At 41.3% G+C, this 26,290-nt stretch overlaps 1 protein-coding gene across 3 annotated transcripts in view; it reads left to right on the top strand.

Moving 5' to 3' along the window:
* Positions 1–1,689: 1,689 nt before the first annotated feature.
* The window catches only part of LOC113573819 (dnaJ homolog subfamily C member 13), a 42,179-nt gene continuing 17,578 nt past the window's right edge, over positions 1,690–26,290 (top strand). For 2 of the 3 annotated variants that reach the window (XR_004776075.1, XM_035526302.1), the window contains exons 1-20: positions 1,690–1,846; positions 6,858–6,938; positions 16,190–16,265; positions 16,525–16,674; positions 16,868–16,909; positions 18,907–19,107; positions 19,194–19,400; positions 19,653–19,748; positions 20,060–20,151; positions 20,658–20,824; positions 21,177–21,256; positions 21,741–21,910; positions 23,062–23,161; positions 23,345–23,452; positions 23,656–23,811; positions 24,180–24,236; positions 24,330–24,451; positions 24,665–24,740; positions 24,914–25,009; positions 25,138–25,278. Coding sequence is in view for 2 of the 3 variants with exons in the window: in XM_035526302.1 (XP_035382195.1) it covers positions 6,871–6,938; positions 16,190–16,265; positions 16,525–16,674; positions 16,868–16,909; positions 18,907–19,107; positions 19,194–19,400; positions 19,653–19,748; positions 20,060–20,151; positions 20,658–20,824; positions 21,177–21,256; positions 21,741–21,910; positions 23,062–23,161; positions 23,345–23,452; positions 23,656–23,811; positions 24,180–24,236; positions 24,330–24,451; positions 24,665–24,740; positions 24,914–25,009; positions 25,138–25,278 (2,205 nt within the window). In the remaining variant the exon portion in view is untranslated. Of the gene's footprint in view, positions 1,847–2,619; positions 2,834–6,857; positions 6,939–16,189; positions 16,266–16,524; positions 16,675–16,867; positions 16,910–18,906; positions 19,108–19,193; positions 19,401–19,652; positions 19,749–20,059; positions 20,152–20,657; positions 20,825–21,176; positions 21,257–21,740; positions 21,911–23,061; positions 23,162–23,344; positions 23,453–23,655; positions 23,812–24,179; positions 24,237–24,329; positions 24,452–24,664; positions 24,741–24,913; positions 25,010–25,137; positions 25,279–26,290 lie in introns of those variants that run through there. The other variant, XM_035526303.1, reaches the window with a different exon arrangement.

Here is a 26,290-nt window from a genome sequence, read left to right as displayed (position 1 = left end):
CCGTTACTTATGTTTATTGTTACTGTGTTCCATCGTCTTAGAATATCCATTCTGTCTATTGCTTTTGAGAGAAACAAAGAGACACAGAAATGTACAGTGGTCATTTGCTCATTAGAAGTATCTTGCATTATAGGTAGAATATCCTAAACATAAAAATATTTTGATAATTCTTAGAGAGGGAAAACATTTTGAATGATGTGACCAGTGTTAGCCAGTAACTATCTCTTAACAATGAAAGTTGCACATGTTGAGGCAAAACCTCCTTCACGTGCTGCAACATTCTACCACTAGGGAGCAGTGAATGAACACAAGTGCCAACATTACCTAAAAGTAATAGCCTACCAAAAAGCAACAGAAATGAATTAAAATATAATAAGTAAAATACACTGAATACAGATTGTATTTTTGTAGTACATACACCCTAGATATCCAGCCAATTTGTGTAACACAACTTACCCTGGTATGTTGACAAAACCAAAATAGTGTATAAGGCAGTAATCACTACAATAGAGAATACAATCTTGTCAGTTTGAGATATATATCTTACATATACACATATACGTATATTTCTAATGTACATTTACCAGTCTGTTGTATATAGTGGTTGGTCTACACGTTCTGCGTTCAGATAATGGATAAGCCTATGCTGTCTTTTCATGTCCTCTGCTTTTGTGTAAAGTAATGACCACAAGCTGTGTTTATGAGTGCTGAGCTTGCATACGCTACGTGAAAAATACCTCCTAACAGTCTGTCAGTCATCCTGAATGCAGTTCCAACTCCACGTGCATAAAGCAAAGAACATCTGTTGTACACAGTTTATTTTTCAGTACATTTTCAATCATTGCCCAAGATGCTCAGTTCCATTATAAAAGATGAAATGAAATAATAATGAAACTGAGCATCTTGGGCAATGATTGGGCTATTTGAAAATATGTTGTTGATGCAACTTATACTATTAAATGTCAGCAATATGCTATCTCAGCTAAGTGTCTACAATAGATCATAGATTTACACAAATATGGGCAAAAAGGTGATATGTATGCATATTTTCAGTATGCATAAAGTATGCATATTTAATCTATATTCCACAACATTTGAGTGTGGGGGAATCTTGCAATGTGGGCACTAGCATTTTTTTTTAAATTACATATTCATATAAAAAGCAATGATTAAATATGACTTTATAATTATGTAGCAAGAAAGCAATTATGTATTTCATTATTAGAAAATATATTCGTTTGCCAATTTAATTCATATTATTCAGTGTACTTAATGTTGTATGTTGGTAATGTATGTATTCATGAGGCCAAAAAATATATATTTAGTGTAATATTTAAGGATTTCATTATTTCATAATTGTGTATCTCGATTAGTCCCAAACGTCATGAGCACAGGAAAGAAGCCTAAAAAACATGGTGCAGTATTACCAAGAGAGTTTGGGATTCTTATTACCTAGACTAAACAGTAGTTCTTGGACAATGTTGTCAGACACATGAAACCATGCATTCTTTTAGCACCGTTTAACGTAGTCAGCTGTCATTCACATACCTGAAAGAAATAAAACAATTATACCCCGGTGCGTTCTTCTTATTCCGATGATTGTTTGGGTACTTCCTGTCTAGCCAACCAGCTGATAGCCTCATGACAAGCAGGTTCTGCGACTGCGCAGACCTTTACTTTGTCCAAAAAACGAATATGGCGGCGTCCTGAGTTTTCTTACTAAGGGAAGCGCAGTTGTCAAGGCTAAGCATCACCTTTTAGGAGGAAAGAGCAGAGACGTTTACGCATATTTGCAGGGTGGGGGTAAAGGGACGAAGGCGAGTCGCATCTGATATCGAACATTCAGGTAAAATGTTGCACCCGCGCCAGTTCCGCTCGCGGTTACTTGCTGGGTTACATCAATTTGTGTTCCATTGATGCAGTGGAACCCGATTGCTCGTGCAAGCGAGCTAACTAGCCAGTTTTGGTACCTAGCCGGGTACTGACATCCCAATGTGAACTGAGAGCTGAAGGGTCAATTTGGAAAAGTGGCAAGCGGTGGATTATCTGTGGCAAGCGTTGAGGAAACTGTTTCTCACTGCCGAAATATCCAGCTACGTGTTTAGCTGCTGAAATTCTCAATGCTCTTAGCGTTAGCCATTCAGCTAGCTAACCTGTCTAACTTAACATAACTTCGCTGTAACGTCATAGAGTCGTTATATTGTTCCAGGAATCTCGTCAAAAGTAGTTAGCACTTAGCTAGATTATTAGCTAGTAGACTGTTTCACTGTTATGCTGTCATTATAGAAAATTATGCAGAACATTATGCATTATTTTCATGTAAAGGGCCTGCTGATCAACTTGATGCACTTCACAGTCAGCAAACAAACCCAGTTAGCTAACTAGTTACAACTATAATTCTCCTTCCTCTGACTAAATGTGGGGGTGACATTTCATGGTGTGTGTTTATAAATACAACTTGCTAGCTAGTTTTAAATTATGCGTGGGAAAGTTCAGATGCTTGGCATTTTTCGCTTTGCTCTTGCTTTTGAAATGCTGAAGTTACCCCCAAGTGTAGACGATAGCGCCCTCCTCTTTGGCTCAGCTGTTAGATGCCTATAGCCTATCGACGCCTGTTCGGTTAAGTCATCTCCAATTGGTCTTTATTGTTTATTAATTACTCGATTGATAAGACTAGTAAAAGACGGTTTGATTTTAGTCGCTTTAGGAAGTCACTTCTAGTGCGTTGGCGTGATTCGTGTCGTTTAAAACAAACAAACAAACAAAAAACAACTATTTGATGGCATAGTGAGATTATAGAAAACCGAGGGGTTGAGACGCGCTATTTCACAAGGTTAGTAACCACCTAGAGTTGACTCCGTTTTTGTTGAGAGTCCAGGAGCCCATGTCTTAGTCTTGTCATGTGACTGCCATCTTCTTTCAACGATAGCTTTTCTAGCTGATTGTTTTGGGGTTTTAACACGTCTGTTTGTAGAACACTGTTTGAACTACAAGCATAACAATCAACAGTAAAAATAATTGTCATCTTCTGAGTCGGTAGGACACTTAATGCAGTGAGTAGTGCAAGTAGGTTTGCCTGTTCCCTTGTACCCATTTTTACAGTTTTGATAGGTCTATATCCATTCTTTAGACACACTGTCAGGAAGTCGTAGACAGTACACAAGAAGTACACACAATCACCCAGCTAACAGTAATGTACATCAGAAACCTGAATTTTGTCTGTTTTGTGCTACCATTGAGGTAGAGTCTGTTTTCAGTCATCATCTGTGGTGTTTGTCTGTGGGGGGTTCTGTCACTGGGCCTGCTTGTAATTGCGCTTTTGCTGTATAATGCAGCCCTTATTGATCCATGCTGAGAGCTGGGAAGTTTGGTCATATGACCACCTCCTGGAATGCTTGTTTACCTACCTAGCTAGTGTTTCCCCTAGAGAGTCATCGAATTGGTTCAGCACCAGGTCTCCTTACCTCTCCTCAGGGGTAAGGAAGAATGAAAACAGGAACAAACAAACAACTAAAAGTCAAATAATGGTGCATTATCTTTCTCACCCACAGAGATGCACCTTTTAATGAGACTGTTTATATTTGTATAAGTAGTTAAGGTACTTGACTTGTAATAGGAAGGGTGCTGGTTCAAGCCCCACCACTGCCAGGTTACCACTGTTGGGGCCCCTGAACAAGGCCCCTTAAGCACCCTCAGGTGCACAAGTTGTGTTCAGTCAGAACTGTAAGTCCCTTTGGAAAAAAGTGTCAGCTAAATGCCATAAATGTAAATATTATTGCCTTTATTAATGTGCTGATGTCATTTTACATTTCAAAAGCTTTAACTGCAGCCCTTCTGCATTTGAATCACATACTTCACCTTGTGGAATGCTAGAGCAATTTAAGAAACTTCACAATTTACAAATGTTCATTTCACATTTAAAAAAAATATTTTTAAAATCCTATCTGTGGAATGCATTCTTACACCATGAGATTGCTACAAAGTCAGCTTCACAATCCTCTTCTACATCCCTAAAGAGCAAGCTGAGGGAAAAACTCCATGAGAAGGCATGAGGAAGAACTCTTTGAAACCTTGAGTTGAGCTTGACTCAAAAGGGGAATCCTTAGCCTGTTGGCCACAACAAAGTTACTTACTCAGCATTTGCATACTTTGAGTGAAAAATGCAGTATTGATATGCAATGCTGAATATTAGCCCTGGCCTGCTAGAAAGAGTACAATAGGCTGGCTGTGATATGACACTGGAAAACTTAAGTGATGCCCCTTATGAATCTGTACCCATAATTGTAAAGTGAGTCAGAACGGCCGTTGCTGGTCTTGTGATTGCTGAGGTTAAAAGGTCTGGTGCTGTTGAGCACTTAGGTCTTATAGCTTATCCTAGCCCAGTGTGAAATCTTCCTGTCTGCTGTTATGACTCAGTAAGAGCCACATGTTGAGTCTTCAGGCCTGACCAGCTGTTTGCGTTGGAAGCATTGACAGGTTTGTAGTAGTATCCTCTTATGTCGATAGTTTGTCACACATGGGTATTTCCTGTAGTTATATAGCTTCTGAATGGACTAAGCATTTCAGTCTGCTCAGTGGCACATTAAATTAATTTTTAAATCTTTTTGTTGTTCCCTTGAGTTGCAACGGGTAGCATTGTGCTCCGCTTTCACAACCTGACACATCAGTGTGAGCGCTGTGTACTACCTCTTGTGCAATAAATGATCAGCTTGGATAACGGGAGCGGTTCGCTGCGTTTCAGAGCACATGCCTCTCTGGTGCTGTTCAGCTGCAGCGTTAGCATTTTAATGTCAGGCCGCAGAGGTGAGGAAGGAAGGATAGAGATGGTCTCTCCCAGTCCTGATGGAGAATGCTGACGGAGGCATCCATGACATCAGGCCTTACACCGGACATGGGCTTCTCTCACTGTGAACTCCAATTGCTCACTCATCTTTTTTCTCTGCCTCCTCTTTCTTGTGCTTTCTCTTGATGATGGGTTTTTAAGAATCTAAACAGCTATAGAGGAGAGGCACTCATCACTTTGGTTCAGCATGTGTCAGCAACTTTGGTTAAGAGTTTTCTGTTATTTAAATTATTCCAATTTTTTTTTTTCTAGCAACATCTGGCTTTTCACTTATATAAGATTACGGTAGCCTTTTCACTTTTTTTATTTATTAATTTTTCTGCCAGTCCAGCGCAGCACAGTGACTTCCTTGACCCAAATTTTCTACTGGGTGATTTGTAGCAGTGAGGAGAAATTGGACTTTGGCTGATGCCACTGTGAAACCACATAGCTGTATAAACCGCATGTACTGACACTACTAGACATGTGTAAGAACCCCCAATCAGCATAACTGAGGAGTGAGAATGTTTTCTAATCAGCCTTACTACGTCATCGTAGCGCTGCTGCTATGCCTGCTGAGTCTGTGCTGAGAGCAGAATATGTGCAGTGTATAACCAGCATAAAGTGTGTTAAGGGGTATATATATGGGCTATGTGTATGGATCCTACAGAAGGAATCGCCCGTCTCCATGCAGTGACTTGCAGCTGATGCACTTTTAAATGCTTTGGATGAGCTGTTTTACCTTCTGATAACTAAACATCTGATAGCTAAATAAAGCTCTGGTGCTTTACTTGCCTTTAATATCTACATACTAAAATAATTAGGTGCATAATATGTCTATATTTAAACTGTTGCAAGCCTTGTGTGGAGTTCTTGCTAACTTGCGATGGACTTGGCCCCAGAAAGAGTCCACTATCTTCAGTTCCATGCCTTCCATTCAATTGCCTCTCTAAAGCCCCTCCCTTTTGCTTAGCTCTGTATTGGCTGCTGTGCATATGCGAAATAACTGACTGCCTCCTTGTAGAGAAGCTTCCTGATTGGTTAATATAACTGGACCATGGCTGATTACATCGCCCGGGACAGTCACAAAGACATTTTTCTTCAGAGCATGTGTCTTAATGATCTGGTATTTCAGAATGTAAATCCAAAGCATTAAAAAAAAAAAAAAGTTTGCGTCAGCTGCAAGTTGCTGCACGGAGACGGGTGATTCCTTTCGTGGGAACCATAAGTATAATCTAGTCCCATTTGTCTGACTTCCTTTGTTTCTCTATCTTAACTTTTGTTTATCTCTTCCCAGTTGTTAGGCAACCTGCATTTAGACCATAGCAGCATTTTACAGGCTGAAAAGGGAATTTAGCTCGTTTGCTTATCACGTGTCTGCTGCATCTGGCTGTGAATGTAAGTTTTCCGACAAGTGTAACGGGCGTCCCTGAGCTCTGCAAAGTTTGCTGGTTTCTCTAATGTAGCTTGACTCAGTTTATAAGATAATTGCTGGATCATTTAGGGTTTATATGCTGGAGTTGTGGGAAACCCTAAACTCTATAATTGTTGTGGCACTTCAGTTCCTGAGTGTCCGAGAGATTCTGAGATTCTGTCCGAGACCTTCATTTCATTTCATTCACCCTCACACAACAGCAGTGCCTTCCGTTTGCATTAAAGTGCATCTTTCTAATGAAAGGTCTGACCTTATGTGTTGGTTTTCAGGGTGAGCATGTTGCCTGGAATTATCTAAGCATAATTATGGACACTGTGCCCAATAATAATGCTGAATTTAAGACATAACTGCCTGCACGCAGTAAAAATCTAAATTTTCATTTTTATTATGAAATGGGTGAACTGCTGCTGTCTGAACGAACATCAACCTCAGACTGACACATGTCCACTGGCTGATTCTGTGCTCATGCATTAGACTTTGACATGCGTTCTTTCCTTACTAAAGCATCTCTGTTACGAAAATGTGTTTACACGAGGTCATGTTCCACTCATATGCCTCTCTTCTTTGTTAATGGACTCTGACACCAGTCTCCTGTTGCAGGCCTTGCCAGAAGATGAATGTCCTCAAAGACAACAAAGACTTGGCCTGTTTCTACACAACCAAACACTCCTGGAGGGGGAAGTAAGTGGCCTGCACTTTTCACTTTGCTGCCATGAGGCTCGATCTTCAGAGCCGCCGCATTGCTTGGATTTCACGCCTCTCTGTGTCGCGGTGCTTTTAGGGGCCTGAGCCGCCTGCTGCAGAGAAATCTGCTTTATTTTTGTGAAATATAGCGCTTATTTTAGATTGAACCAAAGCTTGTCTAAAGTATGTTACGGACTGAAAGCCTGTCATATGGGAATAGATGTGGCAAGTCATCTGAAGTAGCTGACTTGAGTCCACTCATTTTAAAATCTGGGTAACATGGTCCGTTGCACATTAGCAAAAACCATGTCTTGTGTATCAAGGCTGGCACCTGTATAAGTAATACAAATGAACAATCATGCTGCACTGTTTATCTCTTCATTTCAGTGCTGTGTACTTGTTTGTTAGAGGATTATCTGAACAAACATCAGGGTGTACAGAGTGCCTTCAGTCAGTTTGCTTCCATTGTCAGGCTTTCATTCCCTCGTCTGAGAGCCCATCATACAGTAGAGATCTCCTAATCGTAACTTTATGGACACACTAATAAACATTGCACAAACGGGTACATGTCAAGTCCAGTCCTGGGGCACACTGTTCCAGTGTGTTGTGAAGTGTGTTGGAGCAGAGGGGCGGTGGTGGCTCTGTGGTTGTGGTGCTTCACTTGTGATCGGGTGTTTGCTGGTTTGGGACCCGCCTTGGCCAAGTTGCCGCTGCCGGGCCCCTGAGCAAGGCCCTTTACCCTCGGTTGCTCCTGTCTAGGTTTGGGGCAGCCTGGAAGTATCCTAGCCCACGCCCATCGCTGATGTTGATGGCATGACAGTCCATGTTGGTATTCTGTACCTCTGTTCTGCTGTGTTGGTTGGTTGGTTGGTTAGTTGGAGCAGAGAAAAGCTGAAAATGTGCAGGAAGCCAGGAAGGTCCCATAGTGTGGGTCCCCCCACATGCAAGTGGCCATTTTTAAAATAGGCACCCTGACACATCCCGGACACTAGGTGTCAGAATAATGGATGTTTCGTTACATGATGAAGAATCATTGTTAAAAAATGACTGCTTGCTCCTTAAGGCTGTGTTTAAGAGGAAATGAGAGAAACGCCGTGAACCATGGCGTGGTACTGGTTTGCCGCCCATTCAGGTTACAACTAGACATGCCTGGAGTTCTAGTTCAGACTTGCATTTGTACAGTTTATTTTTTGCGATGTTCTCCTGAAAAATTAATATAGTCATATTCGCCAGTTTGTCACACTTTACTTCTCCCTCTTACTGGAAACTTTAAGCCAATCAAAAGTTGGCAGGCAAAGTCAAATACAGAGTACAGGTCTATGATACCTTATTGGTCAGTCTAATGGAATAGGAGTGCCTGGTTATGGCTTGTTGAAATGGTGGCAACCCTACGTTGTGCACACCTGCTACATTTGTGCATACCACTCCTGTGAAAAGCCTGTTTAGTCCTTTCTCATTCCTTTGAACTATCCATTAAGTGACCGGTGATAAATGCTAGACATGACAAATGTGCCTGATGCAGGCTGATAATCTGCTTCATGTGACATTTTCGCAGAGTGAGTTATTACTATAGCTGGTGGATATGAGGGGGCGAAATGTGCTTTGCTTTTGGTGTGCAAAAAAGAGGAGAAAATGGACACGCAGGAAACAGGAGCAGGATATGCGAGCTGACTCACTCAGGTCATCTAATGGTTAGGGAAAAAAAAGTCAAGGGATGCACTGGATTACTGTGTTTGCTTCAAAGTGTATTTGATGTAACTTTTTAGCAATAGTTGCATTCAGTTCATAATACTTTGTATTAGTTCATATTAAATTTAAACTGGGGAAAACACATGGCTGTTGCATACTTTGTATTAATGAAAGTTACCTACATGGTTAGGTTGTGCGTTGCTGTGCATTGCTGTTAGTGGCCTACTTGTCTTGATGCTTTTTTTTCACACGTTGAGAGCCTCCAAGATAGACGAAAGTAGATTGTGACTTTCAGTTTGCTGCATCGCATTGAGATTTAGATTTTAAGATCTGTGCTCTGCTGAAGCTCATCATTGTTCTAATGAAGGAAATATTAAAATGTGATCTTAACTTTCAAGGGAAAAATGTGTAGAATATGTTGAGGAGATTTGAATGCAGTGTATCTTTTTTTTTTTCTTCTCTTGTTGCTTTCCTTTCTACTCTTACCCCTCACTTCACTTGACTTGGCCTGCTTTTGATGAGTATCAGACAGTCCATCACATCTATATTGTGTGTTTACCACTGAAAAGTCACTGAACTCTGTGCCACCATTGAATTGGCAGTAAGCTTTCTATACCTTGATTACACTGCATTGTATATACTCCTAATTACCTTTTCACTGCAGGTTTCTGCCTTTGTCTCCTTTTGAAGTAGCAGGAACATGGGGGAAGCAAGAAGGGGGGGCAGCAGCCACTGAGGTTCTAAGATTTGGTTGCTAGTGAGATTACACCTTCCTTGTGAATAGCTGTCTGTAGGCCCATTATCTAACATTGTCAGGTTCTTTTTTTATTTCACAGAGTGACTCAGTCATGTATCCATTAAGCATATGTGCCTCAATTTTGGCCTTTTTCAGCTGTTCTGAACTACCTTTCAGAGCAGAAGTGAGTAGGTTGTATTGAGCTTGGTGAAATCGTTCCCTCATTCTCAGTGTGGTGGATTAGAACATGCCCACTGCCTGGGCTTAATTATCTGTGACCTCCTTTCGCCTGTGTGTTAATCACTAGCACTCCTGATATAGAAAACTATCATTCTTGTCTGTTGTAGTCTGGGAATAAAGAGCATTGGCCCATGGTTTCTATTTGTTCTATATATTTAGTTGGTTTTATGTTTCCAGAATGTGGCAGATTCTCTGTATCCGGAGGTGGTGATAAATGGTGATGCTAATATTCAGAAGCCTAACCAATAGCTCAGTATGACTTCTTATGCATCTTAACTAAATGTTCTTAGCTAAACATTTTTCTGCAGGTTCAAAAAAATGATGCCCATGGATTAGAACTTTGTACAAAATATAGGTGTGCATTGTATGCGACTATGATCATTTCTTGGTTATTTAATGTCCCTCAAATGAACCTAAAATATAGTTTTATATAAATTGTTCTTTCATTTCCATCATTGGAACTAGAAGTGAAAATACATGTTTGGAGGCAGTCAATTTAACTTAGATTGTCACCTTCAGAAAGTCGAAACAGGCAGACTAGTAGATTGTGTGTCATAAGAAATATATGTTCTAAATCAGTCTTGAAAAATGACAGGAGTCCGCCATGCAAAAAAACAGACAAGCAAAAAGTTTATCAGTATTCATGTCAATGTTCCAACTCTGTACCAAACCTTCAGGTAATTCCCATCCCTTTTGAGGGTTACATTCACACCCACACTCAGCACATACTTGATGTCAAAGGATACTTATGGTTTTCAATGAGACAAATGATCAGAGTGGCTTTTATAACTGAGAAATCAGATGTCATGAGAGGATAAAAGGAAGCCAGAGTGCAAAAGGTTCACTTATGAAAATATGCTCAGAATTATGAGTCCAGTTACACCTGCACTTCTCCCTTTGTGACACTTGTATACTCAATAAATGTAGCTTTTGTGGAAATAATTTCAGAAGTCTTGTATTATTACACCTCTGTGTGCTGATGTGTCAAAGATGTCTCTTAGTTGATGATTAGCTCAATCTGTTGCACTAATTCCAGAGACCTGACAGGCATCTCTGAGACAGCTGTGTCAGCAGCTAAGACTGATCATGGAGTTTATGCTCCACTTACTTGCCTCATGTTTTCAATCAGTGGCAGTGTCTATATACACTCTCAGTAGTGGACACCTTGAGAACTGGTTGCTAGAAAATGTTATTTGGAACCGAGTATAGTTCTTATTCCTCTCATTGCTTATTTGTTGACAGAAAGGGCCATCTGAGTTCTGTGACCTCCCAGAGGAGTACATTCCTAAGCCTGTGTCTGTAGCAAGCAGTACTGATGAGCTAACTAAGGCTTTGTTTAAGCTCCCCCTTCTCCTTCAATAACACTGTGTGTAGCTGGGATAGACGCAAATAGTACTAAAGTAGCATAGGTGATTCCACTGTGGAGGTTCTATACATTTAGGATTTAAGCAAAATGAAATTGGCGGTTTCAGGGTCGATTAAAGAGACTTTAAAAACATTTTAAAACATTTAAAAAGTTAAAGCATCATTTGTTGGCCTTGATGTTCATTTCATATGCTGGCTTTGATCTCTTGTGCTTTTCTAATATATGAAGTAGTGGAGATGTTAAAGCCAAGCTGAATCCAACAGTGTGAAAGCACCTACGCCTGTGTCTATTGATTAATTAAAATAGCACTGGCTTGTGATGGACCAAATGATTGTAAATCTGGTTGTAATGAGAAACAGTGATGCTATGTGCAGCATTTTCTATCTGTGTGGGCTTGTGTGCAAATCTTTATTTGTTTATTTGTGTAGTGGGTGTGTGTACATGTGCATTTTTTTCAAGGAAGGTTTTGTCAGTCTGCTTTTGAAGGGAAGATTTTAAAGGTAATGAATAATTAACCAGTCTTGTGACAACGTCCCAGAAACCTCTAGGACTCAATAAGGTCAAATAAAAGAAGGTAAAGAGAGGGAGATAGTACTGGCCATAGTACAGAGGGCAATGGTGCAGGTTAAAAATCAAAGCCTCTTTTATGATCCATTTTAATCTGGAAATGCACAAGAAAGATGTATGTATGCAAGAAAGATATACTGTACTGAAGAGCTGAGGTGTGAAGGGAAGGAGGGATATGTTAAAATATGCGGCTGCAGAATTTTTTAGTCGCTTGCAATGTAAAACGTTCTATCCTTTAGGAGATCAAGAGTTATAGACTTCCTTAGACTGAAGCATACTGTCCCCTAGTGGATTCAGTTTAGTTAAGTAACTATCTTTTGGCCATGAATACCTGCATTTTAGAGACCAGATTTCTGGTAGAGCCAAAATTCTTCATCTTAACTGGCAGGTTGTGTTCCTGTGTTACTGCCCACAAAAACTGATCTCTTTCAGGCCAGATGGCGGCTGCTACTACTACTACTACTACTTAGCAACTACACTAGTGAGAGTTTTGGTTAACCAATTTAATCTTCTTGGGGAAATTCTGTTATGGGAGTAGGACTCAATAGATCTTAATGGAGGGTGGTTGTGCTTTCTTGTCTGTCCTAACATTTATCGTGCACGTTTCATACAGAATATCTTTGCTTTCTCGTTTGTGTGTGAACATTTTTGGAAGATTTTTATCATTGGCTTTTTCTTGACAAATTTAAAGTCAGATAACTGATTTGACAACAATTGTCCTTATATATTTACATTGTAATGTTTTAGAGAAATGCAAAATTGTATAGTTTTAGGCTCTGCAATTAAAATGTAAGATTACTGTATTCTGATAGATTGGAAGGACCACTAGTCAACATGTAGTATTCAATGCACATTGATAACTGTTAACATGCCATAGCAGATTTAACATTGTTAAAGGAGCAAACAATGTGTACAGACTTGTCTCAAAGTGTTATTTAACAGTGACTGGATGCAATAGGTAGGTAGTGTAAGAATAGAACTGAAGTAGCTGTTCACTTTGAATATGTAAGTGTCTGTGAGTGGTAAGGACAGCCTACCTGATGTTGCAGGCTTTCCTTATACATTGCTTGTCCTTGATGACAGGAAAAAAAGTTGATCCACTTTTGTGCTGGGCAGTCTTCACCTACTGCAGTGCTTTCCAGTCTGAAGCAGAGCACTTTGCATAGCAGAAAGTGATGCTGAAGGTCAGCATCTTCTCACTGATGCCTCTGAGAAAGCAGGTGAGGAAGAATGTACACATGTCTGCAATTTCCAGTATCCTTAGGAACCAGAGGTGCTGTTGAGCTTACTTTACTAAGGAAGACATTGAGGCATGCACTCCTAGGAATTTGTCATTTCTAGTGTTCTTGAATATCTCTTTTGTCCTACTGACAATCCGAGAGCTTATCCTTGTATCGCGACTTTCGATGCCTCATCTCATTGTAAGCAGTTTTTTTTTTTTGATGAGTTTCATGACTGTAATGTAAGCAAGCATGAGGATGTAATGCTGACTGGAATAGAGTGGACTCAGCACATATCCCTGGGGGACTTCACTATTCAGAGTGGGATAGCCTGTTCTGGACCCTAACCCTAAAGTGGGATAACCTCAGGTGGATAGCAGAGGTTATTGCATCCTCTGTGAATCGGTTTTACTTAGCTGTGTTGGTGGGGGTCTGTTCGTGGTGGGATGTGCTCCTTAATGTGTGCCGTGACCAGATGACTGAAGCACTTCATGGATGTTGGGATGAGAGCAACAGGGTGATAATCCTGTAGGCACGGGACTGAATACTTCTTTGGCACAGGAATGACGGTCACTGTTTTTGAAGTGTGTTGTGACAGTAGCTTCCACCAGGGAGATTTTGAAGATGGCTGTGAAGACAGCAGGCCATTACATCATTAGTTGATGTTGGTGATATGACCTTGAATTTTTATTGCATAGGAGGCTTTGGGTTTTCCTGATATCACTGGTGATAACATGCATTGTCTTGTTAGAAATTTGACATTGAAATAATAAAACCTTTTCAACAATATTGTATTTTTTTTTTTATCTGTTTGACTGACTTTTTTTTTTTTTTTTTACTTTTTAGAATTTGTGCATACTTGCTGAATAAATAATGTTTTACTGTTGGTATGACAGCTGTTTTGTCCAATTCCATACTGGGTTTAAAGATATCAGAATGAAACAGCAGAGGACTGTCCATTATATTAAGCATCAGTTTCCTCTCGGCTACTGAGTAGATTGTTGCACCAGTAATGAGTCCCTACTATAAATGGACACCTGTCAGTTCATGTATCAAAGCGGCATATTGACATCATCATTTTTCCCAGTAAATTTGATCTCATATGAGTGGGGGGGGAATAGTCTAGACGGCCATGTTTTTTTTTTTTTTTTTTTTTTTTTTCCCCAAAATTAATTTTTTTAAACATTTCATTTTTGCATGTCAGTGAAACCTTATGTTCATGTACATTTCAGCACAACAGATGGAATGCAGCTCATTTGCATTTTGCTTACATAATTACAAAAGGTGTTCATTTGATAACCTAGTTGTATCAGCCCTAGCTTTGTGTATGTCTTATCCTCCACTACCAGATCCTGCATATTAATACTCCATTATGAAAGTATCAGCCTTCCCGAGGACAGAGGCTGTCCAAGTTCCCCTTCTTGCTTCATTTGTCTCCAGGCTGGTCTGTTTTCCGATTCAGCCACTTCCCAATGAAATATGTGGAGTACTGCTCCTTGCCTGGTCTAGAACCCCCCTCTCAGATTCTCCCATGGGACTCCCTGACTGGGATCACGCCACTGTTCTCTATGGCAGTCAGGGTCGGTATTCTTGTCTTTGCTTTCTGTGGCTTGAAAGCCCTAGCTCTGCACTACCCCCAAGCCTCTGTGGAGCACCCATAAGGCTTAAGAACACATTCTTTTTCCTAAGAACTCAACAGGTTTGAAAGGCAACATCCTTGTGCTTTAGTGCCCTTGTCCTTCAGAGTTTAAACCTCCTCATCTCTAAGATCCTTCCGTTGTGGTCCTCAGACTGATCTCATCAAGCTTTTCATCAGCCTCCTTCTCTTATACTTGTGCTTAATCAAGCTAGGAGAAGGCTCTCATTTTTGAGGTCATGTGTCCTTTCTGATTCTCTAACTACCACTTATCCTTTTGCCATTCATGCATTTTTGTAAGATGCTCTAAATGAGTGCATCTGGCAAATTACTCGATGTAACTGTTGATGAAAATGGTTGCAGCCATTACATTTCTGACTTGACTTGGCCTAACCCCTCAGTGACGAGGCTACTCTTACTAATCAATCAGCTACATTCAACCTGAAGAGAGAGGTCACACCCTGATCTAGCATTTGGCTTCCTTTTTGATTTCTCCCTTCTTGGTAGAAATACAAGTGCTACAACTTTGTGTATATGTGGCAGGATTTTTCAGCTAGTGGTCTGATGTGTTTTTACTTTTCTGATTCATCAGTCCATTCCCGTTAAACTAAAGTGATTATATGACTAATAATAATAAATTATAGTTTAAAATAAACGACAGCCTGTTCTGTTTGAGCTTCCAGTTGCAGGAAGAGTCCAGCATAACTTTATTCTTTTAAACTGAGAGATCCTTTTGCGACATGACGAAGAGATTTAGATTAAGACTCCCTTTTGCTATGGTAGACCAACAAGAGATTGTCATGTGTTTTTGCCTTGCTGTTCATCTTCAGACCAGGCATGTAGCCTTTCCTGTTGGCTGAAGAACTAGTGTTGCCTATTGAGCGAACCAAATGTTACCTTTTATGGACAGTTTGGCTAAAAATAGGTAGTAAATGTGTAGGTGGTGGGTGTTCCCTCAGCCTTTAACAAGGCTTCTTGGCAGTTTTATTCCAGAACTGATGGTGTGCAATCTTGTTTTCTGTTTTGTTTTGGGATGTGCTGCTTTTGGTGTTTCATGAGCCTCATAAAATGGGTTTCCAAGGCAGAGCAGCTGCACAGAAGACCAAGATCACTGTGCTCAGTGTCAGGATTGATGGAGGAGGGAAAATGGTCTGGGACTTTTTTTTTTCTTCAGGGTTTGGGCTAAGGCCCTTAGTTCCAGTGAAGGCTATTGATGATGATAACACATTCAGTGATATTTTAGACAAATAAAAGGAGAGTGTAACTCCATATTGATGCCCATGGTTTTGGAACAAGACATCCAACAAGCTTATAATGGCTTACTTTTACCCATATCTTATATAAATCTCACACTTCTGTTGGTTCTGGCAGTATTATTCCCCCTGGCCTGTCTTCAGTATAAGTTGTGCTGTTGTGCTCTGGCTGGAGGCACCATTTGGTGCTTACCAGGGCAGATGTATTCAACTTGAAATGCAAACTCCACGTCTCCATTTTGTAATTTTAATTTACTTCACAAAGCAAGTGTTGAAATCCCAGTCCTCAAAGAGCAGTTAGTAGAGATTTTCCACTCTCCCTTAACCTAGGAGTCAGGTGTGACAAAGTGGCCAGTTCATTAAACTGGTTAATGTAACAATGATTGCAAAATCTAGGACCTGAAAATGAATAGAATGCCTCTAAATTAGACAAGAATGCTTTTGTTTTATTATAAAGCTGATTTTTAATTAACAAATCTTTTTTTTATGGTCCTCTTTGAATTTGTTTATTAGGTCTAAGTGTATTTGTGTTCCTCTCCAGGTACAAGCGAGTTTTCTCTGTTGGGACCCATGGCATCACCACGTACAACCCTACCACCCTAGAAGTTACAAATCAGGTGTGTGTGTGTGTGTGTGTGCACCTGCATACATGTGAACATGGCCACATGAGTATTCTGACCAAGCATTCCAGATGAGTGTTTAGGTGAATAACCTAACATACAATCATATAGCCTTTACACTGCAATATACACTTTAAGGTATATTGCAGTGTAAAGGCTATATGATTGTATGTTCATATATGGAGCCCTACTGCTGAACAGACCTGTGCTATCTATGCCGACTGCTTGACCTAACACACTGTGGCGCCCCCTACAGTGGCCTTATGGGGATATCTGTGGCATCACTCCAGTGGGAAAAGGCCAAGGTACAGAGTTCAACCTCACCTTCCGGAAAGGTAGCGGGAAGAAGTCCGAGACGCTGAAGTTCTCAACCGAGCATCGCACAGAGCTGCTGACCGAGGCCCTGGTGAGAGGGAGACAGTGAGGTAGAAAGAGGAGGAGAAGCAGAGGAGAGTGATGGAGCCAAGAGAGTGTGGTTGGCTCCATCCACTGTGTATTTTAAGGACCCCCACTTTGCTCCAATGCTTTGAATACAAATTCACGTCATACTGTTCTGGATTGTTTAGGTTGTCTGATGCCTGTCTTTCCATCTTCCACAGAGATTCAGAACAGATTTTTCAGAAGGGAAGATAACTGGAAGAGTGAGTATTACAGCTTCTACTGTGTCCAAATAAACTCTTTGTTCGTTTGAGTTCAGGTGATGTAAACAGATGGGTGGACTGCCTTTTATCACAGTATCTGTCTTCTCCCTTTACCTCAAAACACTGTGATGTGTTGATGGGAGTCATCAGATTCTGAATGCCCTGTGTGTCCAGAAATAAAACATTGTAATGCTATGCTAATTTATGGAAATGTATATCAGGTTATGTCGTTCTTTCATCCAAATTGGTCATTAGCACACCTATCTACTTAAATTATTTTTCTACTTAGTGTTTTGTCACTGAGATTCAGTTTGGCAGATCAGTTCAGACCTCTCAGATCAGACCCATCTTTGACTTTATTTAATAATAATACATTATTTCATATAACTTTTCAAGGAATTTTTCAAGCTCCCTCTCACAAATGGAGGGAGTGGGAGGTATTATACAGAAGGCTAGGCAGCACATAAACAAAAAACAAGGTGAAAAGGGCCAAGAGTAGACCAAGGTGAAGTGACAAGTTTGAACAGATCTTATGGACTTTAAATCGAAGATCTTATGTGTAGGGACAGAGTGTTCCACAAGTACGGTGCCATGCTCAGCAGTGGGTAGGTGAAGGGGGGAGTAATGAGAAAACCAGAGATGAGGATCAGAGGGATCAGTTGGAGTGAGGGGGATGGGAGAGGAGGTCAGAGAGGTAGGAGGAGGCCAATCCACGAAGTGCCTTGAAGGTCAGGAGGAGAATATTAAGGTTTATATGAGCGCTTGTGGGGAGACATGTGAAGATGTTGGAGAACAGGTGTGATGGACATACAGTGGGGAGAGACAAATGGGAAGAGGATGGTGACGCAAGCAACAGAATTCTGAAATAACTGCAGTTTTTTTGAGTCCTTTGGAGGGAACACCAATGATGGTAGATGGTACAGTAGTCAAGCCAGGATGTAACCAGAGCAGGTACAAGCATCTCAGTACTGGACTAGAAGACTGAGGGGCAAAGTGTGGGGATGTTACATAGATGTAGAACATGTAGCACAGTGGTAGAATTGATGTGAGACTCAAATTGACACGACTCATTTTTCTGTATCAGAAATGAGAGACTTCTTACAGTGATGTAAGGTGGAATTTTATACTGGATATGATTTTATTATGGATAGATATTTTGGTGGGTGTGAGTTTAATACCTAGGAGTAAATTTTCCATTTTATTTATCGGTCATCCAGTTTTTAGCGTCCATTAGACAGGAACAGAGATTGTAGGGTGTTTCGGATATGGAGGGGACAGTGGAGATAGAGTTGCTTATCATCAGCATAGTTGTGAAAATTTATGTGGTGTCTAATGATATGCCCAAGAGGAAGGAAGTAGATAATAATCAGAAATGGAAGAAGGGGAAAATGAATGGGAAATGGTGACATGCTGAGCTGAGATCAAGAAGCATGAGAATTGTGAGAACCAGAGTCAGTAGCACCATGAAGATGACTGGTGATTTTAACCAGGGTTGGTGCCATAGAGTAAAAACCGATTTTAAAATGATCACGGAGCTAATTGGTGCCCAGATAGGATGGCAGACAGGCTTTAAGTTGAGTAGTTGGACATGAATTAAGTAGGCAGGTAGAGGATGTTGACTGGGAGATAATGTTAGTGATGCTTAACTCAACCGGGTGAAAGTCTGACAGAAGTGAAGTACTCTAGGGCTTGTTAAAGCAGGGAGGAAAAGGAAATGTAACCACAGAATGAAGATGGTGGTAATCTTGTCAATTTGGGATTGTATAAAGGAAGTGCTTAGAGGTGATGGTTAGTGGGAATGGTCAGGTGGCTATGAAAGAGAAAAGAATCTTTTGACTCATACCGAATTATACATGATAAAGCACTGGTGGCATCTGATAACTGGATTTTATGGCATGTGCATATTACAGTGTGTGTGGGAAGCGTTGAATCAGAATTTCTTTTGAGTGTGTTGAGTTGTGACTGCTGCCCTTATGATTCCACTCATGTTTCCACAGCGTTATAACTGCTACAAGCATCCTTGGAGTGACACACGACGCATGGTGGGACTGGAGGTGACACCTGGGGGGATCGACCAGATCGACAACCACACCAACCGTGTCATCTGCTCCTACGACTACCGCTGCATCGAGGGTTTCGCGGAGGTGTCCGACTATCAGGGGGGCTTCTGCATCCTCTACGGAGGTTTCAGCCGACTGGTGTGTGGGTGTGCATGGGACTACCTGTCTATTTCCATTCCTTTGCCATTTCATTTATCCCATCTTCTATGACCCCCACCCCCCAGCACCTTTTTGCATCAGAGAACCGGGATGAGATCATGCGCAGCGCGATCGAGCATGCGGGGAACTTCATCGGAATCATGTTGCGTCTGCGGAAGGATCCACTGAACTTCGAGGGCTTCCTTACTGAGCGCCTGGGCAAGTACTCCTCGGACGAGAGCATCACCTCACTCGCTGAGTTCATCGTGCAGAAGATCTCACCACGCCATGCGGTGAGAAACAAACACACACACGTGTAATAAAGGGCACTATGCTTTACCTCCTGTTTAATGCATACTTTTTGCATCTTCTTTCACTCATTCTCTTTCAAAGTAATGCTGCATTAGACAGGAGGTAGTGGGAGTAGTGGAACAATGCTTCACAGAATCATTATTGTTGAGACCAATATTGTAATAAGGTTTATCAGATGATGATGATGTTATGCAGGTCTACTTGGCATGTAAAGTTTTGCCTGTCTGTCTCAGGAACCTGTAAAGAGGATCTTGGCCCTCACGGAGACATGTCTGGTGGAGAGAGACCCTGCCTCCTACAACATTGTCACCGTCAAGCCATTTGGAGAGGTGGGAGGCATCTTTGTTATAATACAGGATCTTCTCCTTAAGAGCTACGTCCTTATTCGAGAGGCTCAAGGTGGTGATATATGAATAGTGCCATCATGTGTTTGACTTTTGGTCCCAAATCTGTGCTAAAGTTTGTGTAATGTAATATAACTTTTATCACTACTACAACTTGATTTATTATTGGTGTTATTGACAGTAACGGTAATTAATAGATTGTTGCTTTCTTTGTGCAGCCAGTTCAAGCTTTTAATTTTTTTTTAGAATGTAATAATAATAATTGAAGTGTAGTCACAATGGTGGCGGTTCTGTAGGTGTTTGCTCTGATCTGTGATGAGGAGAACCCTCAGGTCTTCACCGTCGAGTTCATCAAGGGACAGATCCGGAAGTACTGCTCCACAGAGAGGTAATGCGCACACACACTGACGTGTTCCTTTTCTCCTCAAGGTCTGTCTTTTTTTTTTTTTTTTTTTTTTAAAAAGAGAAAGTACATGAAATTTGATTGTCAGATAGAATAATACGCCTCTTTTTCCTGTGCCGGTTGCTGAGTGACTGAAAAGCCATGTTTCCAGTCTTTCATTGTTTTTCTTGTTTGATGTGACAATTGCCTTTGGACCACTTTAAATTTCTTTGTTGGTCAAAGTTGCAGAGTCTGAGTATTTTCTACTTGGCTTGAATCATGTGATAAAACCAGCAAATAGGCTATGAAAGCACAAATGCCTTCATAAAATGGTGGTCAGTAAGAGAAACAAACACGAGTAGAGTTTTGTTTGGTTGATTGATGCTGCATTTGAAATTGCACATCACTGATAATTTGCTGTAAGCATAGTGTTCAGAGTTTATTAGGAAATGCAATATTTCTCTCTTTAAGCCCCAAAGCAATTCTCCCTCTTTCTTTCTCTTTCTATGTAGGGACTCTCTGCTTGCTAGTCTTTTAGATGGTGTAAGGGCGTCTGGTAACAGGGACGTATGTGTGAAGATGGCCCCCACCCAAAGAGGGCAGCGCTGGGGTCTTCTTAGCATGCCTGTAGATGAGGAGGTGGAGAGTCTCCATCTCAAATTCCTTGCTGCTCCTCCCAGTATGTAGTCTTGCCTAAAATTACTACTGTACCACTGCATAACAGTAATAAGTATGATTTCACAATAATGATCGTTGTAACAAACTGTCAGTTCTTTTGGGCTGTTTGGTTTAAGTGCAAATCTACATTTCTTTTGCAAGATGCCTCAATACACCCTATGCAGGTTTAATAAATACACAGATACACAACACATTGCCAGAACATGCAATTAAATGTGAGTGTTGTATACTGAATTTTGTTCCTTAATGATAATTAAATTATATTATAAATGTTATGTAATTACCCAGTACCAAAAAATACCTGCAGATTAGCCAGAACTTTGGAGGTCTTGTGTTTATCATTTTCCCCACAGATGGAAATTTTGCTGATGCAGTGTTCAGGTTCAATGCCAACATCTCCTACAGTGGAGTTCTACATGCCGTTACTCAAGATGTAAGGCAGTTAATTATGACCTGAGTTGATCTTGTGTGGACAGTTGGAATTATGAGTCCTTAAATTTCAGTACACTGTGAAAATATTTGGAACATCGAGTTTGTGGATACAGTTGGTTTGAAGTGAAATTCTGTCTGTGAAGTTAAAGTGTATGCTCTCAGCTTTAATTCGAGCATATGTACTGTACCTCCATACCCATGTGAACCCTGGAGTGACTACTGTACTTTTTATAAGTTAAAAGGGACAGTGGTTGCTTAGTTGATCCAAAACAACACAACTTATGTGCACTGTAAGACACTCTGTTCTAAATATTAAAGTTGCAAAATAGCCAGTTAAATGATTTGTAATAAATTGCAAGAAAAAATCTAATCACTGCATTTTTTTCAGTATATTTATTCTGTGATATTTTGAATAAACATTCTGTGAATCCTTTTATTGTAAACTGCATGCATTTGTTTCTCTCCTCATTTTGGATGGCCTGCAGGGACTCTTCTCCGAGAACAAAGAGAAGCTGATCAACAACGCCATCTTGGCTCTGCTGTCCCAGGAGGCGGAGCTGGCAGGACCCAATGCTGATCTGGAGGCCCAGTTCCAGGCCATCCGGCGGCTGGTGGCCTCCAAGGCTGGGTTCCAGGCCTTCACGCAGCTCCCTAGGTGCGTTAAGCCGACCTGATGTGACTTTTAAAAGCAGGATGCAATGAGCTCTGTTCCCAGAGGGCAGTTCAGAGTTCCCTGTTCTACTGAACCTAATTTGACACATGAAGTGTTTTGGTCTATAGCTGACAGTTGAATTAGGTGAGTTATATCAGGGTGGGAAAAAAACTGCACTCTGGGGCTTTCAAGCCTGGTAGTTTTCTGGCCCAGCCTTAAAGACAGAGCCTGGCTAAGAACGTTACTGGCAGGTCAATAAAGCCTGCCGCTGACTTGTTTCTCTAGGTGCTGCTTGTAGTTGGCTCAGCTAGCCTCTCTGGCTGAATTGTGCTTTAAGGCTCACTTGCTGCAACTCTGTCCTAAACCTCCTGTTCTGAAAGTTAGGGCCTTTTCTCAGGGAGTACTCCTAGGCCTGATGTAGTGACTCCTTGTAAGGATCATCTGTGGATTCCATATCCATATGTGAACAACACGCTCACTGGATCAGATGCTTCAGAATGTGGGCGTGTAAGAATACTGCTCCACAGGCTGCTGGGTTGGTTATGGAATAGCGGCTTGTGAAATCCGTAATGTATTAAAATGTTTAGCAGTTTTAGCCTTCAAGTAATGATCTACCAAGGACAAGAAAAACATGTTCTCCCCTTCTCTCTTTTTGCTTATTCATTTTCTTTTTATTTTCCTCCTTCATTCTTTACTGTTGAGTTCTTCCTGCATCTCAATGTCAACTGCGCTTGGTCTCTCTCTCTCTCTCTCTCTCTCTCTCTCTCTCTTCTGGTGCTAGTCTCCCACCATTGTCACCATCATCAGTATGTCCTCTCCTCCGCTGTTCTTTCTTTCAGTTTGTCTAGTAGATGTAATCCAGTTTAATGCTTTAGATTTTTTAAAAATATTTTTCTTTCTCTTCTTTGTTCTGTTTCTGCTGTCTCATATAAGCTTGATTTATCTCTTCCTATCTGTGGTCACGGATAAATACAGTGAGTCTGTGCCTACACTGGATGTGGCCATTTCAGAACACAGCCTGTCTGATGCTTTTCACATTTGCTGAGATATCAACCCCAACTATCACACGTTCAGGGTTTTGTGTGCTGCTATATAGCTCCATCACGTTTCTTTCTGTTGTCCATAGCCTCATGTTCACAGCTGTGTGTGTTTAGGTTTAGGGAAAAGCTCGGGGTGAAGACGGTAAAAGCTCTGAAGAGGAACAATAATGGAGTAACACATGCTGCTATAGACATGCTTTGTGCTCTTATGTGTGTAAGTGACTGGCACTATTTATCTTGTATATTCTTTTATATATATATTTAATATAGACACCACACACTTACTTGCCATATGACAATCATTAAGCTTCATTGACACTATAATATTTTGAGAGGGTAGTGGACCTGCTACGCAGCTAGCCTCCATATTTACATTTCCCACATGTTCCTGTTGTAGCCAATGCACGATGACTATGACTTAAGGCAGGAGCAACTGAACAAGGCCTCTCTGCTCTCTTCCAAGAAATTTCTGGAGAACCTTTTAGAAAAGTTCATCAATAACGTGGTATGTAGTGGAAATTTCAAGATATGAATTTTGCTTACAATTAAAGGAAATTAAATTTTGACATTTAAATAGGATGAAGGAAAACTTTGTTCCTCTTAATATACTATATGCATTTTAAAAAGATTCTCTCTATCTCGCTCATCCTGTCCATTTTTCCTTAACTTCCATTTTTCTCTACCCCCCCCCCCCCCACCCCCATCCAGGAGTACGGTACGGGTGCTTTAGTGATCAGTGCACTGCTGGACTTCTTGACCTTTGCCCTCTGCGCACCCTACAGTGAAACAACTGAAGGTCAGCAGTTTGATATGCTGTTGGAGATGGTGGCCTCCAATGGACGAACGCTCTTCAAACTCTTCCAGGTAAGAGGGCTTATGTGTCAGTTATTAATTAGTTAGACTTTATTTGACTCTTCAGAGTGTCCCAAGGAAAACAAAGAAGGAACAACATAAAACCATGTCTCAGTTTCTAGAATTTTATGTAATGCCCATCAACTAATGCTGATGATCCTTGTTTTCTGGGCTTCTGACAATGTTGAAACATGTACCTTTTTTTTTTTTTATTGATTACTTGGATGGTAATAGATCAAATTTTAAAAGTTTTATGGATTTCATATTAAAACCCAGTCTGTCTCGGGTATGTCCAGTCAGCAAAGTCAAATGGTATCTCAGGGTAACTGTACTGCGGGTCTGTTCCATTGTCATCCTTGGTCTTACACCTCTCTCTCCAGCATCCCTCCATGGCTATAGTGAAGGGGGCTGGTCTGGTTATGAAGGCTATTATTGAGGTAAGATTGCAGTCACCTTTAAACTGTTAGGGTTTGTTGTGCATTTGATTGATGTGTGTGTTTGTGTGTGTGTGCGCGCGCGCGTGTATTCAGGAGGGTGATAAAGAAATCGCCACCAAGATGCAGGATTTAGCACTGAGTGAAGGTGCTTTACCCAGACATCTCCACACATCGATGTTCACTGTTAGCGCAGACCAGAGGATGCTTACCAACAGGTAAAATCACACACACACACGTGCACACAGGCAGGCTCATACCTGCATCTCAAAACCAAGCTCAATCCTAAGTGTAGAGCTTAACAAGTTTTCGCTATGCATAGCAAACTGCATAAAGCTCTCTCTGCTCTGAGACATCTGAGCCAGATGACGAAGGTCTTGATGGTGAGATGATCCAGGTGTGCTGCTTCTCTCCTCTCCTGTTAACTTTAGACAGCTGAGTCGACACCTGGTGGGCTTGTGGACAGCTGAGAACCCCATCGCCTTGAACCTGCTCAAGAGAATCCTGGTGAGACAACAGTACCTTTCACTAGTGTGGCCTGGGCCTGCCCTTCTGAACAGTGCCTGCATCACTTGGGACTCAAATTGTTCAAACTGCTGACTTGTTCTGGAAGTTTATCTGCATTCTCTACCTTCCCCTTTGTCTTTTTCTTACTGTCACTATGTCTTTCTGGCTTCTAGCCGACCGGTCTCCTGGCATACCTGGACAGCTCTGACCCTGTGCCAGAGAAGGACATGGACAGGATGCACGTCCGTGACAACCTCAAAATCGCCACGGTAACTTGGGAAACTTTCCGCTTCTTTTGTTTCCAGACCCAGATAAATTCTTCACGATGAATAAACTGTAGTTCTAATATCCTATTAACCTCAGCTCCCTTTCACTAGTGATCCTTCTCTCGGCACAGGACCAGTTTGGGCGGACCAAGGTGCCGGAGTGGCAGCGGATAGCCGGGAAAGCAGCCAAGGAGGTGGAGAAGTTCGCCAAAGAGAAGGCCGACCTGGTTCTAATGCACTGGAGAGACAAGATGGGCATTGCGCAGAAGGAGGTGAGCCATTTCCAGGACCCGGGAGCACACGCCTTCCCCCACTACTGCAGCCTGCTCTCAATCCTGCTCCTCCAGCTGCATGTTCTGCCCCTCCTCTCCACCACCTCCTCTAGCAGGACTAAAGCTCGGAGCTCATTTACTAAACAAACACATGCATTCTGATGTTAACGGTTGCCTTTAGACTCTCTGGATGACTCTGATTGGAGGTTATTCTATGGGTATGGCACCCTGTTTCCACTCATCACTGAGTTAGTAGGCTGTTTTCTGAGCTTTAACTGCTGCAGAAGACTGGGCAAAATTCATTGGAATTTACATGTCTAATTACATGACCTAATAATAATTTATAGGTAGAGTACTTTTTGTCTCACTATTAGTGGATCATTAATTGCTGAACTACCCTTGGCCAATTCATGAATGTTATCTCGTACTGAAACCAGGCTGATCTGATCCTGGTAATAAGAGGTCCTGCACATTCTTCTCGGATAAGTGGGCTGTTGGACTCCTTTGTGTAACGCCTTTTCTCCTGGTTGGGTGTGTGCTTTATTAACACTGATTATTGCATATTTCATTTGCTATTGGTGATTTCAGTGATTTGGAAATCAGATTGCACTGATTTGTTGTTTTGCTTCATTTAGTACTTCATGCTGGCTTCCAGAAAGAAAGATCGCATGCTCTTGAAATCAGTTGTCTGGTTCTCTTTCTGAACTTTCTTCATTATGTTACTGAGCGCTTTTCACTCCAGTTGCATCCCCCTGGATTTTTCTTGGCCCGTTTTTCAGCTCGTTTGGCTGTGCCTAGCTGAATGAGCATGTAATTGAACAGGCCTGCCTCCCCACAGCCAGGTCCGTCCACTCAAACTGGCACAGTGCCTCTGCCACCTCTGTGCAAACACCCCCCATCCACATGATTTGTGCATGATCCCAATCATGTCATTCATGTCTTTTGGACATGCTCTCTCTTTTGAGGGACAAATCGTTCTATAGTCATTTAGTTAACTAGGTTACAGTTATTA

The sequence above is a fragment of the Electrophorus electricus genome, chromosome 5 (assembly GCF_013358815.1).
Source record: "Electrophorus electricus isolate fEleEle1 chromosome 5, fEleEle1.pri, whole genome shotgun sequence".
NCBI classification, from domain to species: domain Eukaryota; kingdom Metazoa; phylum Chordata; class Actinopteri; order Gymnotiformes; family Gymnotidae; genus Electrophorus; species Electrophorus electricus.
Note: the sequence above shows the minus strand (reverse complement) of the source record. Positions and strands in the feature narration are given on the sequence as shown.